This window comes from Clarias gariepinus, chromosome 19, assembly GCF_024256425.1.
Source record: "Clarias gariepinus isolate MV-2021 ecotype Netherlands chromosome 19, CGAR_prim_01v2, whole genome shotgun sequence".
NCBI classification, from domain to species: Eukaryota; Metazoa; Chordata; class Actinopteri; order Siluriformes; family Clariidae; genus Clarias; species Clarias gariepinus.
In genome coordinates, this window is record NC_071118.1 from 26,450,603 (window position 1) to 26,470,885 (window position 20,283).

Here is a 20,283-nt window from a genome sequence, read left to right on the forward strand (position 1 = left end):
TAATAAAAATAATCAAACAAATATTAGGAGTATTGTTGGAACTAATTGTAAAGAAATTATTATATAAATGATAGAAATACTGTTTAAAGAAAACAGCACTTTTTTTTCTCTATAATTCTACTTTTTAAACCTTTTTTGAATCCAGATGTTTGTCTTCCAGCTTTATTCCTCCATCATGTTTTTCCATGCAAACATTATTATTTTATATCAGACTTAACCAATTAAGCAAAAAATAAATAAATAAATAAAAATAAAATATACATTTTTTTTTTCAAATGCACTTGACAATACTGTTCTTGCAAGAACTGCTACAGAAAGGCTGACCTCTGTGTCTTAAAATAACAACTAACTGTTGTTTTTCTTGTTGTTACGTAATTACCTAATTCCATATGTGTTATTTTATAGTTTTGAAATCCCCAGTATTGTTGTAGAATGTAGAAAATAAATCACTAAACAAAAACGAAGAAAGTGACCCGAAACTTTTGAACGGTAGTGTATATACACACACACACACACACACACACACACACATGTGTGTAAAACATACAGTACCATTTTTGTCATTAAGTTGTAAACTAAAATGACTTAAAAGCCCTTTTCGTCCAAAATGTAATTTGTTTGGAGCAAGTTTTTTCTAAAAAATATATTTAAAAAAAAGGTGAAACTAAAAACAGTCATTTTATATTTAATAAATGATGATGATGATGATGATGATAATAATGATAATAATAATAATAATAATAATAATTTTACAGAAATTTTGATCATCATTTTGTGAAAAAAAAGCTATACAATTTAAAGCTAAATGTTGTTTTTGTTGTTATTAATAATAATAATAATAATAATATTATATTATATTATTTTTATTATTATTATTTAAATTGATGAATGAATGTGTAATTAAATTCCCTCTTGGACCCTGAACTTTGGATTCGCTTTTATTAATTAAAAAGCCTCAAAACCTGGGGACCTGTGCAGACTTTCACACCAGTCGTTCTTCTGTAACCAGGATGCGAAGCCTTATTTGGATCCTGACGTTCGTCCTCCGCCTTCGTTATCACTCCATCACTTTTTCCCGTCCGGTGTCTCTTCTCCCTCTCTCTCTCTCTCTCTCTCTCTCTCTCTCTCTCTCTCTCTCTCGGAGCGACAGGCAGGGGTTCAGGAGAGGGACACGTCAGAGTATCTGTCAACTCCGCTGAAACTTCCCACGCCGTCTGAACTTACAGTATACTGTCAGAGTACTCTTGCATCCAATACTCCAACCAATACACACACACACAATTGAGAATACCAACAAGAAGAAAAGATGCTTTGTATTATACTGACTGTTATGTAGAACGAAAGTATGGAAGGACATGTGATCTTTAATCTGTAAAATAAGGAATGAAGTCGTCATCCCTATCCCTCAACCTTCATCTTCACCTTTCGCTCTTATGTTCTCGAGGTCTCTCATTCCTCAAGCAGAGTTCCAGGGAAACATCTCTCAAGTATAACGCATCTGTGAATCTGTTTAACAATTCTGAACTCTGACCGTAGTTTTAGGTGTCTCACATGTCTTTGTTGTATGTTATAATTTCTATAGTAACAATATAGACTTGTATGATAAATACACAGATTTACACAAAAAAAATGCAAAAAACAGCAAGTAATACAAATTATTATTAGGTTTTTTTTTCCGGTGCGTGGGATCGACTCCATGTGTAGAATACACTCTGGAGCTTTAGGGTCAACTTGTCCCCAATTTGTCCAACAAGTCTCCACCCTTCCATATAAATGAAAAGAAGACACGATATCTATATATTACAAGTAAGTATTGTTTTGAAAAAAAACTTTTTTTTTAACTTTTTGCTAATGGCTGCCCAACAATTTACGACCAAATGTTTCTGACAAATAAACACAACCACAGACGTGTGATACAGTCAGAGAACTGAATAAACTCGGACAACTGAAAAACAGAGCATGACACCTAACAAGCATGATTCAACCCTGTGTGAACTATTACTCATGTAAAAAAAAAACAAAAAAACATAAAAAACAAATTTGTGTCCTGATTTCCTGGCATAGGCTTATTTTTCCCCCTCTCTCTGTTTCTTGTCTGTTTTTAAGGAAAATAAAAAAGATGTTTCAGTAACACCTCAAAACAGTGCAGACAGACAACTAATGAGATTATTAACATCTCTGACTCACAGGTGCGGAGTGTGTATATGTGTGTGTGGGCAAGTGAGTCATCCTGTTCTGTGGAATCCAGACAACACTCTCTCATTGTCTGACAGGCAAAGCAGACGAGCTAAATAGAGAAGTGAGCCTTCTCCCCGCGCATACTTTCCCTATTCCTGTCCTCCGTCCTTAACCGCCTGCCAAGCGGAATTCCCACTCCGAATGCCAGCGCCGATCCCGTTTCCGACGCTGGGAGCCTTTTGGCTCGCCGCGCACCCGTGAGAATTCCCCCCCCCCTCCCCGGTTCCAGATTTGGCCGCGGTAGAACCGTGTATCCTGTAACTCCAGGAATGAACGAGGGTCGGTGCCTGAGCGCTTCCTCGCTTCCTGTCATTTCCCAGATATTAGGATTGCTTGCGTCGCTCTTTGTTTTCTTTGCTACACGCGTACGTTAACGCTTCGAGATGCAAATTAAATCACTTTCCTGAATGGAGAAATGTCGATGAGGAAATCGAGTCGTTGTATCATCTTGCTCGAAAGAGATTCAGGCTGAAGAACCCTTAAGGTTGATACGAGTGTGCTTTTGATGTTTAAAGAGCACTAAAAAATACTTGGAGCGCTGTGGCATGGCCACACTCCGCAACGTGTCCTTGTGTGCATAGAAATTGTACGTTAAACGCTTTGGGAAATAATTCATCTACAGCAGCTCTGTCTGTTAAAAGGCTTATATTCAGCGTCTTTATCCATGTTGTTGCTATAGCAGCGATTAAAATGTGTATATATATATATATATATAGTTGTAAGCAACGATGACGGGCCCAAGTACCCTGTGCCATCGCCACCCCGGGGGCACCGCACAACCTGCGTGTTATTCGAGCGTGTTAAGACCCTGAGAAAGCCAAAGCCAACTTGCACACGTCACACACTATACAGGGCTAATGCCAGTTTGGGCTCCAAATATTTGTTGAGTGCGTTAGTGTGTGTAAGAGTGAGGGAGAGAGGTGTGTGTGACATGCGGATGTGTCAGTCTGTGTGTGACGAGTAAAGTCTGTGTGTTAACATTAGTGATGTGTATTAGTATGTGTGTGTGAGACATGTGACTTGATAGTGTGTGGGTGTGTGTGTTTCTGCGTGCCGGTATGTAAGACAGAGATGTGAGTGTGTGTGTGTGTTAAAATTCGTGATGTGTATGAGTGTGTGTGTGGTTATACATGCGTGTGTGTCTGTGTGAGAGTGTTAATCTTGTGATGTGTGTTTGTGTGTGTGCGCGCGTGCGTGTGAGTGTTAACATTTGTTGTGTGTGTATGCGCGCGCGTGCAAGAGATGTTTGTGTGTGTTAACATTTGTGTGTGTACAATAGGCCGCAGAGGCTGAAAAATAAGCCTCACACTATGATGTTCCTCAATGTGATGTCACTGAAAATGATGTCCGTCAATATAAGGCCACACAGAAAGTTATTAATTATTTTTCAGTGTAAGTTTAAGACATTATAACGGCTGACCCGTTTGAGATATTAAAAATCCCTCCGCAATTTTGCGTCCTCAAAGTCTTTAGATCACATCGGCCCGGTTTGGTGGCGATCGTATAAATTCCCAAGAAGGGGTATATTAAAATCCATCAATGCGTTTTTGCGAACGACCCAAAATAACTGGCCTTCTGATGAGTTGAGCCCAGTGAAAGTATTCGGCTCAATGAGCTCTAAATGTGTACCGAGTTTCATGTGCCTATGTGAAAGTGTGTATGAGCTATCCAGCAAAATCTCGTGTGGGGGCCCCGCGACTCCTAGGCATCCTTATGGCAGCAGATTCCAACTTGTCTTCCAATTTTCATGAGTTTGTGAGCATGTTAAGACCCACAAAAAGTCCAAAAGTGTAGGAAAAAATAAATAAAAATAGTATACAACATTACAATACAATAATAACAAGAGGGTTCTCCGCACCCTATAGTGCCGGCCCTAATAAAGAAACCGGTTCATGTCAACTTCTGAATTGCCAAACAGCTGAAAATTCATTCTGATCAATCAATTGAAGTAAAGTATAGTAAGATCGCAAATTGGGTGTTTATTTGAAAACCTTGTTGGTTGCCTTTGAAGGAAAAAGACAAGGGGTGTGGTTCTAGTTAACGGTGGGTGGAGCTTATTTCTGGGCCAGAAAAATGTACCAAAAACTCTTATATCTGAACCACAGGGCAGCAACTCTGTAAATATATATATATATATATATATATATATATATTTATATATATATATATATATATATATATATATATATTTATATATATATATATATATATATATATATATATATATATTTATAGAGTTGCTGCCCTGTGGTGTGTGTGTATATATATATATATATATATATATATATATATATATATATATATATATATATATATTTAGAGTATTAGTATTAGATTTTAAAATATATCGTCCATCTCCGACACATCACAGAACGAAATAAAAGCATAGTCTAAAAAGGATCCATAACGCTTACCCGAGTCCACATTCCGAGTAACGAATCGCTTCCGAGCTCCAGATGTGTGCAGACGCATGCGCAGACACCCCCTGCTCTGCTGTCTTGACCCTGACTCCGCATCCATCCTCTGCATTATTGCTGACTCCATCACCGTCCTGTCAGCCTACATGAGGACGAGGAACGAGGAGGTCGCAGAGCTGAAAGAAGGTCACGGCCTACGAGATAAAGAATAGAGGAGGTTATATGTCGTGGCGTCCAGAAGCAAGACAGCTTGACAGAAACTTTTCTTTAACAAGTTGACTTTCCAGCAACATTGATCTCTCTCTCTTTCCCTTCTTGTTCTTCATCATTTGGGGGAGGGGGGGGGGGAGTCTGCTGTTCTACTTTATAAAGAGTGCACGATGTATAAGGAGGTGAAAAAGCCGGACAGACTAAAGCGCCGCCGCTTCATGACCCTTGAGAAGATACGTATAAGACGAGGACTTAATCCCACAGCACCACTGTTAGCATTGGTATTGATGTACGGCGCAAGAATTTAAAACGCAAACATTCAGTGTTTCATTGCTAAATAATCCTTGGGTTGTGCATTTGTTATGAAGATTAACCTGCATGGCATTCTGGAGGATTTTTCATTTAAGAAACTGGACAGGAGGTGTTGATGTGCACCTGTATTTTCTCCTTTTTTTCCCTCTTCTCTGCCAGATGGTAACGCATGACTAATTACCCTACCGTCCTTTAAGGAACAAGAGGATCTCTGGCTCTGTAGGAAATAAGCAGCCAGGAAAGTTTGGCTTTGTTTCAAGTTTACTGATTGTGAAAGTTTTTTTAAGCCGCCCATCCCCCCCCCCCTTTTTATTTTAAGAGGAACTAAATGAACGATGGAAGAAATGATGACAAATATGGTTGCGCTCTGCTTTTTTCATTTGGTGAATGAATGGATCTTTCTCTCTTTTTCTTATGTACTTTTTTTTTTTTTTAATTGGTCTTCTGGTTACTTACATCATGCGTATTTCAGTAAAATATGTTCAGGGGTAAGTACACAGAAGTCCAGCTACAGAAACTTCAACCTTTTTAATGCTAAATAAATTATCATTAGTTATAAAACCACCTGGCCAAAAAACATAAGATTTCATTGAGTCATCTTTGGTTTTGATGATTACAGCACACAGTGTGGAGTCCAGTTCATGATTCGTCATTCTCCTAGAACCACTCTTTCACAATCTGAGTGCTGAAATATGGCCCGGCCATCAGGGAAGGAGAACCTTCATAGATGTGATAACCTGGTGATTCGGTACATTCAAGTCGTCAGCATTTTATTGCCACATAACGTTGCTCAGTCTAGACCTGAGTGTCTAAAGCAACCCCAGATCATAACACTGCCTCCAGAGGCTAGTACAGTGATGCATGATCGCTTCATCGCTTTGGAATAGGATTCATCAGATCACATGACCTTTTTCCATCGCTCCAAAGAAAGTCTAATGCTTATGCTCCCTCCTAATCCTGTGTGTTCACATTACATTTGTGTATGTATGGAAATTCTCGTAATTTTACTATTAAACATATCTCTAGTTTTTACTGTTGTTGTTTTTTTTTTTTTTTTTACCATGCACTTTCACCAAGTGTCTAAGTGATTTTTTTTTTTTAAAAAAAATCTTTTTTTTTTTTTCCCCTGACCGCATTTCTTCCACAAATTGCTTTAACGTGGGGCTATCCTTTTAGTTCTTGTTAACGTGTTCTTAACCCAGTTCCAGTCATTTCAAAAATCCTTAATTGTTTTTTGCTTGATGCAGCCCAATAATTTAGACCATGGCAATTTTTTTTTATTTTTTTTTTGGCCAGGCAGTGTGGTTTATAGCTATAAATAGTAAAAATGTGGTGACGCACTGGCACTTCATGTTACTGTTTTCTGCCTGACACCATGACCTAATGGGACGTGCTTTGAATTTAAAGCAGAGAAAGAGAATCACAGCGAGATTCCAATGATCCTGATGGCACTCAATCTTTCCAACTGTTTTAATGCCTTTTGGAAAACGTGGTCACGCGGCTCATCTTTAAGATTGCTAGGCTAAAGATTTACACTCCTTACATTGTTTTGGCAGCATTCCTCAGCTTGGTAACAAGTATAAGAGCAAGAGTATGTCTGCTGTTCGGTTCTGCGTATTGTGATCCGAGTGAAAGTGGTCTAGCATTAACCAGGACTGAGTGAGTTTCTTCATTTGGGTTGGTTAATTCAGACTAGAACATCATAACGCAGCACAACACGAGGACTCGTTAAAATATTTTTAAATGTCCCTACTAAAATAATAAGTTTATGGTTTAAAAAGTCAGATAGACAAGTTTATTTATTGTTACATACAGTAATTTATTAGTTCCATCCTAAGATCCAGTCAGAATTACATCATTTCTGACTTCTGCGCATCCGATGGGCAAATTGAGGTGCCTCAGTGTTAGCAACATGCTAAGTGGCTAACACAGACACCGCAAAAAAAAAATATATATATATATATTAAAATCATATCTTAGCAAGAGAGTTTCTTGGATAGAGTTAAATTATTCTGCACTTTTTAAAAATAAGATACAACCAACCAAATATTATTAAGGATTATTATTATTAAAGATTATTAAGTTTATCTCTAAACAAATTTTCTTAAAATTTTTAAGAAAAATTTTTTATTTTGAAAGATAATTTTACTAGTTTTAGTAATTAAATTCTTGAAAGAAGCAAAATTCTGTGCCAATAGAACGAAACCATTTTTGCTTAAACTTTTAGTAACATTTGATTAGAAATGAGTTTAATAATCTGATTTTCGTTTGGTTGTTAGCTTCTTTTAAGAAATTATAGACCGATTTAGATAGATTCAAGAATATTCCAGTGTTTTAGTTTTTTAACAAGCAAATGCGTCTGTATGATGATTCATCTAAAGCTAATACTCGTATAGGCAGTATAGCTTATTTGAAAGTAAGAAATTTAATTCAATTCTATTTTATTTGTATAGGGCTATTAACAATTGTCATCGTCGCGAAGCAGCTTTACACAATCATAAGAAAATTATGGAAATGAGTATAAAATGTGAAAAATGTAAATAAATTAAAATAATCAGTCCTTCCCTGATGAGCGAGCCGAGGGCGACGGTGCTCAGAGAAAAACTCCCTGAGATGGCAAGAAGAGGAAACCTTGAGAGAAACCAGAGTCAACAGGGAACCCATCCTCATCTGGGTGATAATGGACAGCAGGGATTGTTTTTCAGTCAAACTGTGTGTTAGGCGGCTGGAAGTTGAGTATAACAGTTGATGACTGAATAACTTATCGTTATTGGGGTAAAAAACTGTAGAAAATTCCAGTTCTGAGCTATTGAGAGACTGCGGTTTATTTCTCATGCTCTGTTCAGCCATGTTGATTTTGGCATCATTTTGCAAACGAGGAGAAACAATACCCTGAGTCATCAATGTCACATTTACTCTTGATAAAGAAGAGTTGTGCAAAAAATAGTAACGACACCATCACTAGTAAGTAGCAAATAGTGCAAATAACGTTATAAATAATAACTGTTAAATAAGAAAGGAATGTCTGTGTGTGTCTGTGTGTTTATAGTTTGTGTTCAGGAAATAATGGCCAGTTTACCACATTTTATAGTTTACTACAAGTTTATGTAACTATGTCTGTTCATGCCTGCTTCTTTTCTTTCTTCAATTCAATTCAATTTTATTTGTATAGCGCTTTTAGCAATTTTCATTGCCGCAAAGCAGCTTTACATAGTCAAAAGAATTATTTAAGTTTGTATGAAATGTGAATTTGTATGAATCAAAATGGTCAGTTTGTCCCTGGTGAGCAAGCCGAGGGCGACAGTGGCAAGGAAAAACTCCCTGAGATGGTAATAGGAAGAAACCTTGAGAGGAACCAGACTCAACAGGGAACCCATCCTCATTTGGGTGAAACAGAAAGCAGTAAATGATCTGCATTTATACAGTGTGTAGGGTGGGAGGCAGTTCAGCTATAATAGCTGATGTTAATTGATGTTAATATGGAGTCCAGGTAGTTATTGAAGACCCAGGTAGACTTGTAAGAAGTTCCAGTCATGAACTATCGAGCTGTCAAGTCCCCAGAGAAACAGTTGCCAACACCAGTCAAGGCCAGAACCATTTTCTAGGTAGAGAGAATCATTCCCAGACACCAGACGCATCCCAGAGAGACACATGGGGCATCCATGTGACGAGATCTTCAGCCAGAAGCGGGGCACCAGGATGGGTCAGACAGGTCCGGAGGGCAGAGGGAGTCTGGATCACTGGCAGCTCAGGAACGACATGTGTAGCTCGACAGAGAGAGAGAGAAAGAGTGAAAGGGGGGACAGGAGGAGAGAGGAAAAAGAAAGAGGGGGGAAAGAGAAGAAGAGGAGAGATGGCAGTTAGGTATGGTCACAGTCACACAATGTATAATGTGAATGTATATTAACTGTAGAGTGCAAGCAGAGACTCCGGCAGGACTAACTATGACAGCATAACTAAAAGGGAGAGCCAGAAGGAAACACAAACATGAGGGCTTCCTGACATGTAAAGCAAACAATCACCTCACCGTCAGCAAACCTGAGTGATCAATGAGAGTGAGGAAGACAGCATCCAAACATACCAGTTCACCATAATACTCTACGTCCATGAGTCCCCCAGATCTGCTCCTTTACCTATGGCAAATCTATTTATAAAAATGCTCGGCTAAATAAATAGGTTTTTAGCCTGGACTTAAACACTGAGACTGTGTCTGAGTCCCGAACACTATTTGGAAGACTATTCCATAACTTTGGGGCTTTGTAAGAAAAAGCTCTGCCCCCAGCTGTATTTTTCATAATACGTGGTACTGACAAGCAGCCTGCATCCTTTGATCGAAGTAGGCGTGGCGGATCGTAAGACACTAGCAGTTCGCTCAGGTACTGCGGCGCGAGACCATTTAATGCTTTATATGTCAAGATTAGTATTTTAAAATCAATGCGAAATTTCACAGGGAGCCAATGGAGTGAAGATAAGATAGGGGTGATGTGCTCATATCTTCTGGTTCTGGTGAGGACTCTCGCTGCTGCATTCTGGACTAGCTGAAGCTTATTTATGCATCTAGCTGAACAACCAGACAGTAAGGCATTACAATAGTCCAACCTAGAGGTGATAAAAGCATGAACTAGTTTTTCTGCGTCGTTTAGCGACAATAAATTTCTTATTCTGGCAATATTTCTGAGGTGAAAGAATGCTATCCTGGTAATATTATCTACATGTGCTTCAAATGAAAGGCTGGAATCAATAATCACACCAAGGTCTTTCACTGTTGCATTTGATGGAACAGAAAGGCCATCTAAAGTTACGGTGTGATCTAAAATTTTATTCCTAGCTGTATGCGGTCCTATGACTAGAACTTCTGTCTTATCCGGATTTAGCAGAAGGAAGTTAATTAGCATCCAATTTCTTATGTCCTGCACACATTGCTCAATTTTAGTAAGCTGTTTTTTCTCATCAGGTTTTGCTAAGACATATAACTGTGTATCGTCAGCATAACAATGAAAACTAATACCATGCTTACGGATTATGTTGCCCAGAGGAAGCATGTAAAGGGAAAAAAGCAGTGGACCTAAAACTGAACCCTGCGGAACGCCAAACTCCACTAGAGAACATGCAGAATAATCACCATTTAAGTCTACATACTGATAACGATGGGTCAGATAGGATCTGAGCCAGGAGAGGGCTGTACCCTTAATTCCCACTACATTTTCTAATCTGTGAAGAAGAATAGCGTGATCAACGGTGTCAAAAGCTGCACTGAGGTCAAGTAGTACAAGCATAGTTACACAACCCTGATCAGAGGCCAATAGAATGTCATTTACTACTTTAACGAGCGCTGTCTCTGTACTGTGATGAGGCCTAAATCCTGACTGATACAGTTCATGTATGCCATTTCTATGTATATATGAGCATAGCTGCTCCGCTACTATCTTTTCCAGGATCTTAGAGATAAAGGGGAGGTTTGATATTGGTCTGTAACTGGACAGCTGACAGGGGTCGAGGTCAGGTTTCTTAATTATTGGTTTGATAACTGCTAATTTAAAAGATTTTGGAACATATCCAATGCTGAGTGAAGAATTAATTATTCTCAACAGGGGTTCTATTATTGCTGGTACTATCTGTTTAAGAAAATGTGTCGGTACAGGGTCTAATATACAGGTTGATGAATTTGAAGAAGAGATGAGTGAAATTAGTTCATTCTCTTCAAGGGGAGTAAAGTATTCTAGGTTCTGGTCTGACATGGCTAGATTAACATCTGCATCAATTACATTGTTCGGTTTTAAAACCTCAATTTTATGCCTAATATTTACAATTTTATTATTAAAAAAGTTCATGAAGTCCTCACTATTGCATGATGTTGTTGTGGAGATTTCTGCAGTGGTCTTATTTCTGGTTAATTTGGCTACAGCATTAAATAAGAATCTAGGATTATTTTTGTTATTTTCTATAAGAGTGGAGAGATATGTTGATCTAGCTACACTAAGAGCTTTTCTATAGTTCAGGATGCTCTCCTTCCATGCTATTTGAAATACTAGTAATTTAGTTTGACGCCATTTACGTTCTAATTTCCGAGCGGTCTGTTTTAAAGTGCGTGTGTGATCATTATACCAGGGAGCAAGTTTTTTATCTCTAATAATTTTTCTTTTGACTGGAGCTACATTATCTAGGGTATAGCGAAATGTCGACTCTAAATATTCAGTCGCCTGATCAAGTTCTGTGGGGTCAGACGGTGATCTAATCGAAGTTGGGAACTCTGGGAGATTACTGATAAAACTCTGTTTGGTAGTTGATGTGAATGTACGTTTCATACGGTAGCGCGGCGCTGTGTGTACATTATTATTGTGACACACTTGAATTGAGACAAGATAGTGATCTGAGATAACTTCAGATAGTGGTATTGTGAATAAATTTCTTATACTTAATCCAAATAATATTATAAAATCTAAAGTGTGACCTGCTTTATGAGTGGGTCCTACTACACACTGATTTACTCCTACAGAGTCCAGTATAGACATAAATGCAGTTCTCAGAGGGTCTTCTGGGTTTTCAAAATGAATATTAAAATCTCCAGCAATTAACACTTTGTCTACAGAAACGACTAGGTTTGAGAGGAAATCTGCAAATTCACTAAGAAATTCCGAGTACGGCCCTGGAGGTCTGTAAATGACAATTAGCGGGATCGACTGAGCTGACTTAATATAGTTAAATACACTTATGTTACTATAAAGAATTTCAAATGAATTAAATTTGTGTGCGTGTTTTTGTACAATAGTCAAATTATCATTGTGAATAACTGCGACGCCTCCTCCTCTACCAGTTAACCGAGGCTGGTGTATGTAGCTGTATCCAGGAGGACTAGCTTCATTTAGAGCTACATACTCGTCCTGTTTAATCCAGGTTTCTGTTAAACAGAGTATATCAAACTCCTGATCTGTGATAATTTCATTAACTATAACTGCTTTAGATGCGAGAGATCTAATATTTAACAGTCCTAGCTTCAGATCAGAGGTGCCGGCTGCGCATTCAGTCTGATCCAAGTTTGTGGTCTTTATGCTAATTAAATTACTAAAACAGACTTTCTGAGTCTTTCTAAATTTGATTTTAGCTCGGGGAACAGACACAGTCTCAATACAGTGAACCCTGGGTGACGACTCTTTGCAGCTAGCAGACGGTTGGGTTAGCCTGTCTGTCTGCTCCCTGGCCTGGGCTCTGGATTGTCACCGATTAACTAGGCCTTTTCTAAGACTATGAGCTATACTACAAGAAATGAGAGCAGCACCTTCCCGAGTGGGATGGACACCGTCCCGCCCTAACAGGCCAGCTTTGCCCTCAAAGGTCTTCCAATTATCAATAAAGCCCACGTTGTTTTCGGAGCACCACCTGGACATCCAGCGGTTCAGCGACCATAACCTGCTGTAAGTTATGTCACCACGTCTCATTGGGATGGGACCAGAGCATACTACTCCATCGGACATTGCCTTCGCTAATTTAAACACCTCTATAAAGTTATTCTTACTAACCTCTGACTGACGAAGGCGTATATCATTAGCCCCAGCATGTACTACTATCTTGGAGAACCTGTGCTGTCCTAGAGCCCTAAGATTACCTGCTATGTCCGGTGCTCTAGCTCCTGGGATACACCTAACCACTGCCGCTGGCGCCCCTAAAGGTCTAGCTAATTTCACGTGTCTCATTATAGAGTCTCCTATAACCAGAGCTCTTTCAGGTTTCTCAGCGGGTGCATCACTGAGGAGAGCAAACCTGCTGGACACGTGAAGCGCAGAAGAGGTGTGCTCCGGTGGGCTAGCCTTAGCGTTAGCTTTGGCTGAACGAGTATGCCGCCGAGTCGTCACCCACTCGCCCCGCTGTGAGGGCTCTAATGCCGGAGTCGGGGGCTGGTTATCTCCGCCTGCGGCACCCAGACTGTCCACTACAGGAATAACGCTGCTCTCACACTCTCTAACCCTCTCTAAAGTCTGGATGCGCTCCTCTAACGCTGATATCTTCTCCGTCAGAGTGCTCACTAACACACACCTATCACAAATAAAATTACCGCTAACGACGGAGGAAGAATGTCTAAACATCCTGCACTCTACACACTGAACAAGCTGAATATTGGACATGATAACGTACCTGAGTCGGAGTTGTAGTTGTTTGGAGCTGAATTCCGTTTGTTGTTTTTAGAAAAAGAAACTCGCGCGTTCTCCAAAAAGCGCAGAAAAAGGCGAAGCCAAACAGTGTGAGATGTAAAAACTAGTTGCTATTATTATTATTATTGTATAAATGAAAAAAAAGTATGTAATTTAAACGCTAACACAAACGCAAACTTTCGCGGCAACGATACGACTTTCTTCATGGTAACAGGAGGTAATAACTGCCGTCGTCATTCGCCAACAGTTGGGAGGCACAACAATGTGAAAAAACAGATAGAACAGCTTTCAAACAAAGTAAAATTAATGTTCTGTGGCACTTTTTCATGATTTTCTTCCCCTGATTGAAGCATGAGATTTCTATAGAAGTCAAGAAAATGCATTCGGCCTTCAAATTCCACTAAAACAGACATTGTTTAAAAAAAAATTTATATCAAACACACATTGTTCTCCTTCGCTAACGATTCATTTCTGAAGCCCGAGTGGTGGATGACCGGGACTAATCCATATCCTCGCCGGTATGAGGTCAGCGCTCAGTTGGTCAATGGAGCCATTTGCTCTTCCCGGTCAATTCATCTGTCCCCCATTCACCCACCGAGGTATCGATTTCCGATCTGTAGACATTCTTTCCAGAGCATAGAACCTTGCCTGGGCTTTTTAAAAAAAAAAATTAAAGGATGTGAGCAATTCTGTTCAACGCTGAAGTTCATATGAATTGATATGAGCATGAAGGAATACATGGATTACATAAGTCACGTTTCTTTCTTACACGTCTGTCAGTCCGGCTTTAAAACGTTCCGTCGCTGCCGTTCATCAGCTAGAACTTTTTGACTTTGACCTGAAAAGGTATTACTAATTTACATGACTTGTACATGAACAGTTCTATCAGGAATGAAATTGAAATGGTAATCGTCAAAAACTGTTAAGAGGAGTAAAATTTGCGACTTGACTGTCATATGTCACGTCATATAGATCTGTACGCCTGTTATTATTTGTGTTGTAATTTTTTCCATGGGAAAAAAAAAACTGTTTTCGTTTTATCGCTCTCGGTCAAATAAAACATCATTTAATTATTATAGTTTATTTTTAAACTTTATTTCTGTGCAGTTCGTGCTTGTAGGCACATCTTAGAATAAGAAATGTTGTGTGTCGTGTCAGACTCTCAGAGCGGAGCAGACCTGCCTGCCCTCGGCGCTGAGGTGAATCAATGAGGTCCAGACTCACTCAGTCAATAATCCACAGCTCAGGCACCAGGTACAACCACCAGGTCGCTGAGGTCAGTGTGTGTGTGTAGGAGAGAGAGACGTCAAGATAGCAATACGTACACACGGAGGAAATGTGATTGTGTGTGTGGGGGGGGTGAGTGTCCCAGGAAGGTGGAGGAAAAAGTCCATGTCTGGATGAGATAAGGTTTAGGCGAGTGTGTGTGTAAGAGAGAGAGAAAGGCTTTATCATAGATGTTAAACAGAACTGTAATGGGATTATCTGTCTGTGTTTATCCAGACTGCCGGGTCACCGAGGTGAAAGTGTGTGTGGATAGGTTCCGAGACCTGAAATGCCCCCCCAGGGCCACCCCGATGTCGTTTGTTTGCAGCTCGTAAATAGGCTCGAGGCACACTCCACCACCTACCCAGAGTAAACATGTGCATCCACTCGGACACGCTTACATGCGGAGAAGCTCCGTGCCGCTCCTCCTGAGTGTTTCCCTTCTAAACGTGGTGATGATGTCTGAAAAGAAGTTATACTGTCCAGTATGCAGCCCTAAGTGGCCTGATGGATTCCTCAAAATCTTTACACCTGGTCATCTATATAATGTTGGGTTTCTATCTTCATCACCCCATCTTCAGGGGAATGAGAGGTCACTGAACAGGATGACGAGGATGTACGTAAATGACAGAAATTACACACTTTGTCTTTCACACTCGTCAGATGAGTGATCTAGATATCAAGATTTATTTCTTTACAATTCCATTCGTCTTTCAGAGATTCAAGAACAATGAGCATTAGGTCGCTACATAAACACGACATGCGCGACCTCATCGCGACCTCCATCACGCCGCCAGCGGAACAGCGGAGCCAGCGTTTCACTGATCCGGCCTTCCGATATCAACGCCACTTTGGCCGCTTCCTGTACGAGCTTACCCTTTATTTTCACACCGCATTGTTCCCGCTGTTGGACCAGAGCCGCGTTTAAAGCGGATTCTTTACAGCCTCGTCTCCGCGCCTCGCCTCGCCTCCAGAAAACGGGCTAGGGTTTATTTTCCTTTTCTTTCGTTTTCATTTCAATGATGTTGAAATGAATGTTTAGCGTTCACGTTCTTGCAGTAACATTATCAGTAAAGCCACATTGTGTTCATATCACACACAAAGGACAGGAGGTTTACCCGGTTGCTTAATTATACGAAAAGTCTCCTTTTACCGTACACACTCACCATGTGTGCTCACTACACTAGTTTACCTCATATGCTCATTACTCGACAGACAGATAGATAGATAGACTCTTTGATAGCAATGAAGATGGTGAGAGAAAGTCAGGTTTGCAGATGTGCTCAACTATTATCTCGTACGCTCACTACTCTCACCTCTTACCGTATATCCTCACTACTATTATTGTACACGCTAAATACTCCTGCTAAATATGCTGACTGCCCTTACTTCGATTGCTCTCTGCCCTTGCCTCACATCGTGTACGCACTCTGCCCTTGCCTCACGTCGTATACGCTCACTGCCCTTACCTCACGTCGTATACGCTCTCTACCTTTACCTCACATCGTGTATGCTCACTGCCCTTACCTCACATCGTGTATGCTCACTGCCCTTACCTCACATCGTATACGCTCACTGCCCTTACCCCACATCGTATACGCTCACTGCCCTTACCTCACATCGTATACGCTCACTGCCCTTACCTCACATCGTATACGCTCACTGCCTCTACCTCCTGTCGTATACGCTCTCTGCCTCTACCATCGTCCATGCTTTCCGCATTTAACTCGCCCCCTCTCTGCCCTTACCTCATCCTGTACGCTCACTGCCCTTATCTCACATTGTATGTGCTCTTCACCTCGTACGCTAGCTGCCCTTTACCTCCTATTTATATATGCTAATTACTCTTAATGCTTATCGTATACGCTCACTGCCTTTGCTGTATACGCTCATCGTGGTCGTCATATACGTGCACTACTTGTTCACTGCTTTTACAGCTAAGAACATCTTTTTGTGCTCACTACTTAGTGTATAATAGTGTATGCAAATAGTATTCCTGAGTAGTTTTATATCTTGTATTTCAGATTTAGAATTCCTGTTAGTGTTTAAAAAAAAAAAAAAAAAAAGTTTAAACCGTTGAATCAGCAGGAAACGGCACCAAACGGTCGCTCCAGGGATTTTATTTGTCCTGTTGATGTTTTTACGGGGCTTGTTTGCTAATCTTTTTTGCTCAGGTTTGGCTCCAACCGGTGGGGCCATCATGTCTAACCACAAGTCATTAGCAGTGGAGACAGACATTCCAGCCCTACACACACACACACACACACACACACACACACAAGAAAATGTGCTTGGTTTTATATTGAGCTGTACATAACCATGGGAAATAAATTCTTTATAGTGAGGCAATCTGTGAACACATTCAGCATGCTACACACACACACACACACACACACACCTACACACCTGAAACTTCACAGAGCATGCTGTGAGCCCTCGGTCCTCCAAGGCCAGCTGGTAGATTGATGGTGTTTGGAGGCAGCGTGTTTCTGATGTCAGATTGATTCCTCCACATCACTCATGACCACATGACCTCCAGCTGACTGAATGTACAAGACAGGGTATGTGTGTGTGGGGCTTGCTAATTAGCAAGCACAGTGTCCTCTAGATGGAGATAGAGAGACACTGAGGACTGTGTTAGTGAGACATATGCTCTGTAGCAGGTTCAATAAACAAGATGCCTGACTTTTACTCATTAGTTTCTTTTCTTTCTCTCTCTCTCTCTCTGTTTCTCTTTCTCAATCTGATTTTCTCTGACTCTGTGTCTCCCTTTGCTGGCGTCTGCTTATCTTCACCTGTTTTTTTTCTGTCTTTCTATGTCCATCTTTTTGTTTGTTTTTCCTCTCTCCCTCTCTCTCACATTGCTCTCTCTCACTCACATTTTTTAAACTCTATTTTCTGTCAACTTTTCTTTCTATCTATCTATCTATCTATCTATCTATCTATCTATCTATCTATCATCCTTATGTGTAATCCTGTCTCTGTCTCGCTGCCTTTTCATCGCTTTCTCGGTTTGTCTTGATCTCCCCTGCTTTTACTTTCCTTTCTTTTTTTTCTCGGTTATTTTTCTTTTGTTGCCTCTCTTTCTTTTTGTCTACATCTTGTCTCTGTTTCCCTCTGTGTCTCAATTGTTGTCTGCCGGTTTTTCTCTGCTGTTGCTCTTTCTCTGAACCTGATTTTCTCTTTCTCATTCTGGCTTTCTCTTTCTATATGTCTCTCCATATTTTCACCCCCCCTCTCTCTTTCTCTTTCTCTCTGTATATCTTTCTCTCTTTCTCTCTGTATATCTTTCTCCACCCTGCTTTGTCTCATTGTTTTCTCAATCTGTCTTTGTGTCTGTCTTCCACTTTTTCTGTCTGTCCTTCAATCTCTCTCTCTCTCTCTCTCTCTCTCTCTGTCTCTGCTTTATCCAGGTGGATTATGGAGCGTGTTTACGTTGGGCGGAGCCGGCAGCAGACCCGGGGCGGAGCAGGAACACAATCAGTTACCCCTGTCCAATCAGAGCCTGTTATTACTACTGGTCTTGGCCAATCTGACAGACGGGCCCGACTGGCCGAACCCTTACAGACAAGCCATCACCTGCTTCAAAAACACACAAGGTTCTCCATCTGCTCCATATCAGATAACACCAAGGACCCTCCATCAGCCGAGTTTCCTTATCGTCCTGTCGTCTTAAAGCGCAGCATAATGACGATCCAGTGCATTAACCCAGCGTTAGGCGCCCGTGCAGCCTCAGCACTGCGCTGATTAGTGTTTCTAAGAGAAGAATAAAAGCGCCATTAACAGAAGTTGTTATTTTCCAAAAGTTGTGATTATAAACGCCGCCTGTGTTTGGAGATGGCACTGACTCCAGGCGCACATAAATAACTTTAATGTTTAGCATCATAACTTTTCTGAGTAGTTCTCGAACACGTTAAAAAAATTTCCCAGTAGCAAATGTGTTGCGTTTATTTATATATATATATATATATATATATATATATATATATATATATATATATATATTTATTTATTTATTTTCCCCTCCAGATACGTCCTCTATTCCGTCTCCGCAGCCTCACACGTTTCAAATCAACTTCAACAGTCTGTACACGGCGCTGTGCGAGCAGCAGAGGTCGGATCAGGTGACGCTGTTGCTCTACACGCTGCTGCACCAGAACTCCAACATGAAGACCTACATGCTGTCCAGAACCGACATGGAGAACCTGGTGAGCGCCGGAGACGGGCGCGTTGACCCGAGTCCTTTCGTTCAATTGGATTTTTTTTTGATTTACACTTCTGGGATCAAAACATGTTCAGTTTATTCAGTCTCTCTGTCTGTCTGTCCGTCTGTCTGTCTTTCCTCACCAGGTGATTCCCATTCTAGAAATCCTCTATCATGTCGAGGATAGAAACTCCCACCACGTGTACATGGCCCTCATCATCCTCCTCATCCTCACAGAGGACGACACGTTCAACCGTTCCATACACGAAGTGGTTAGTACACGCGTCAGTCATCCTAAACACTAAACCTAAATTAAATTACAGTTAAATTTGTGTTAACAATTACGTCTTTCCGTCCACAGAAAATGTAAGGAACATTTCAGTAAGGGTGTCAGTCATGTTCAGGGTGCGATAAAAAATATATAAAATAAATACAGAGAGCATCTATATGGCGTCTCGTAAGTCTGTATACAGGGGCATGAGCACAATATCTAATCGGTTCCATGCATCGCTCCAGATGTGTTAACACGACCAGAGGACTGGCTGCATCATGTTCGAGTGAAGATGAAGATTTTTCGGACACCCTGGAGTCTGGAGTATCACCGCCAGGGAAAAAAACATTAATTTGTTAGATTTTAAAAAGCTCAGGGCTTTATTTTGTGTAGCTGCACGTATCTGTCAAGCACAGCTGTACTGTTTATTTTAAATCAGGTGTATATTTGAAAAAAAAAAAAAACAACGCATCATTAAAAATGCAATCCAGATTCCTTATAGGATGTATGTTTTAGAATCAGATCCATTCGGGTGAATTATTTCTATTTATTTATTTACTTATTTCCTGCCGTTGGCCGTGAGCTTTCGACCTCATGCCTCATCTGTAAAGCAGCGAAGAAAAGCAGTGGATCGAGCGAATCGGCTTTTCATCCGCAGCTTCATTCGAAATTCCGGTGAAGGGCATCAGACTCGTGCTTTCATCCACCTGTTAATAACCAGCATTTATTTTTCTCCCTTTTTTTTAAAAACAAGATAGATTGTATAGAAAGATCTAACTGAGACTTAGGATTCAAAATTAATGAACAGCGTGAGTTATATTTAACCTTGTGATTGTAGATTAACGTCGAAATGAAAAATTATACTCAAGTCAGTTCATATACTAGTAATATTTTTATTTTCTGCATAACATGTCCAAATGTTTTATTCCTCTTATACAACAAACATATAAATATATTTAGTTTTGTATGTTATTAGCATATTATAATTATATTATTATTTATTATTATTTTTATTAGCTTGTTGTTATTGTTTCATATTTTTTATTATTTAAAAAAGAATTACCCTCATACGTTTTATCTACTTATAGTTCCACGTAATTTTGTTGAGTGAGCGAGAATTAAAAAGTTAATTCCCGTTATCACTTGCATTTGAGCAGCTGTGAACTCTCGTTGTTTCCTCGTATGTTGATTAAGCAAAAAAGATTTTTGCTATAAAAA

The 20,283-nt window shown here is 40.0% G+C and overlaps 1 protein-coding gene across 4 annotated transcripts in view; it reads left to right on the plus strand.

Moving 5' to 3' along the window:
• Window positions 1-20,283, plus strand: part of dym (dymeclin) — a 79,731-nt gene that overhangs the window by 17,601 nt on the left and 41,847 nt on the right. For all 4 annotated transcript variants that reach the window (XM_053478363.1, XM_053478365.1, XM_053478366.1 and 1 more), the window contains exons 9-11: window positions 18,004-18,189; window positions 18,620-18,798; window positions 18,941-19,066. In XM_053478363.1, coding sequence (XP_053334338.1) covers window positions 18,004-18,189; window positions 18,620-18,798; window positions 18,941-19,066 — 491 coding nt within the window. The remainder of the gene's footprint in view (window positions 1-18,003; window positions 18,190-18,619; window positions 18,799-18,940; window positions 19,067-20,283) is intronic.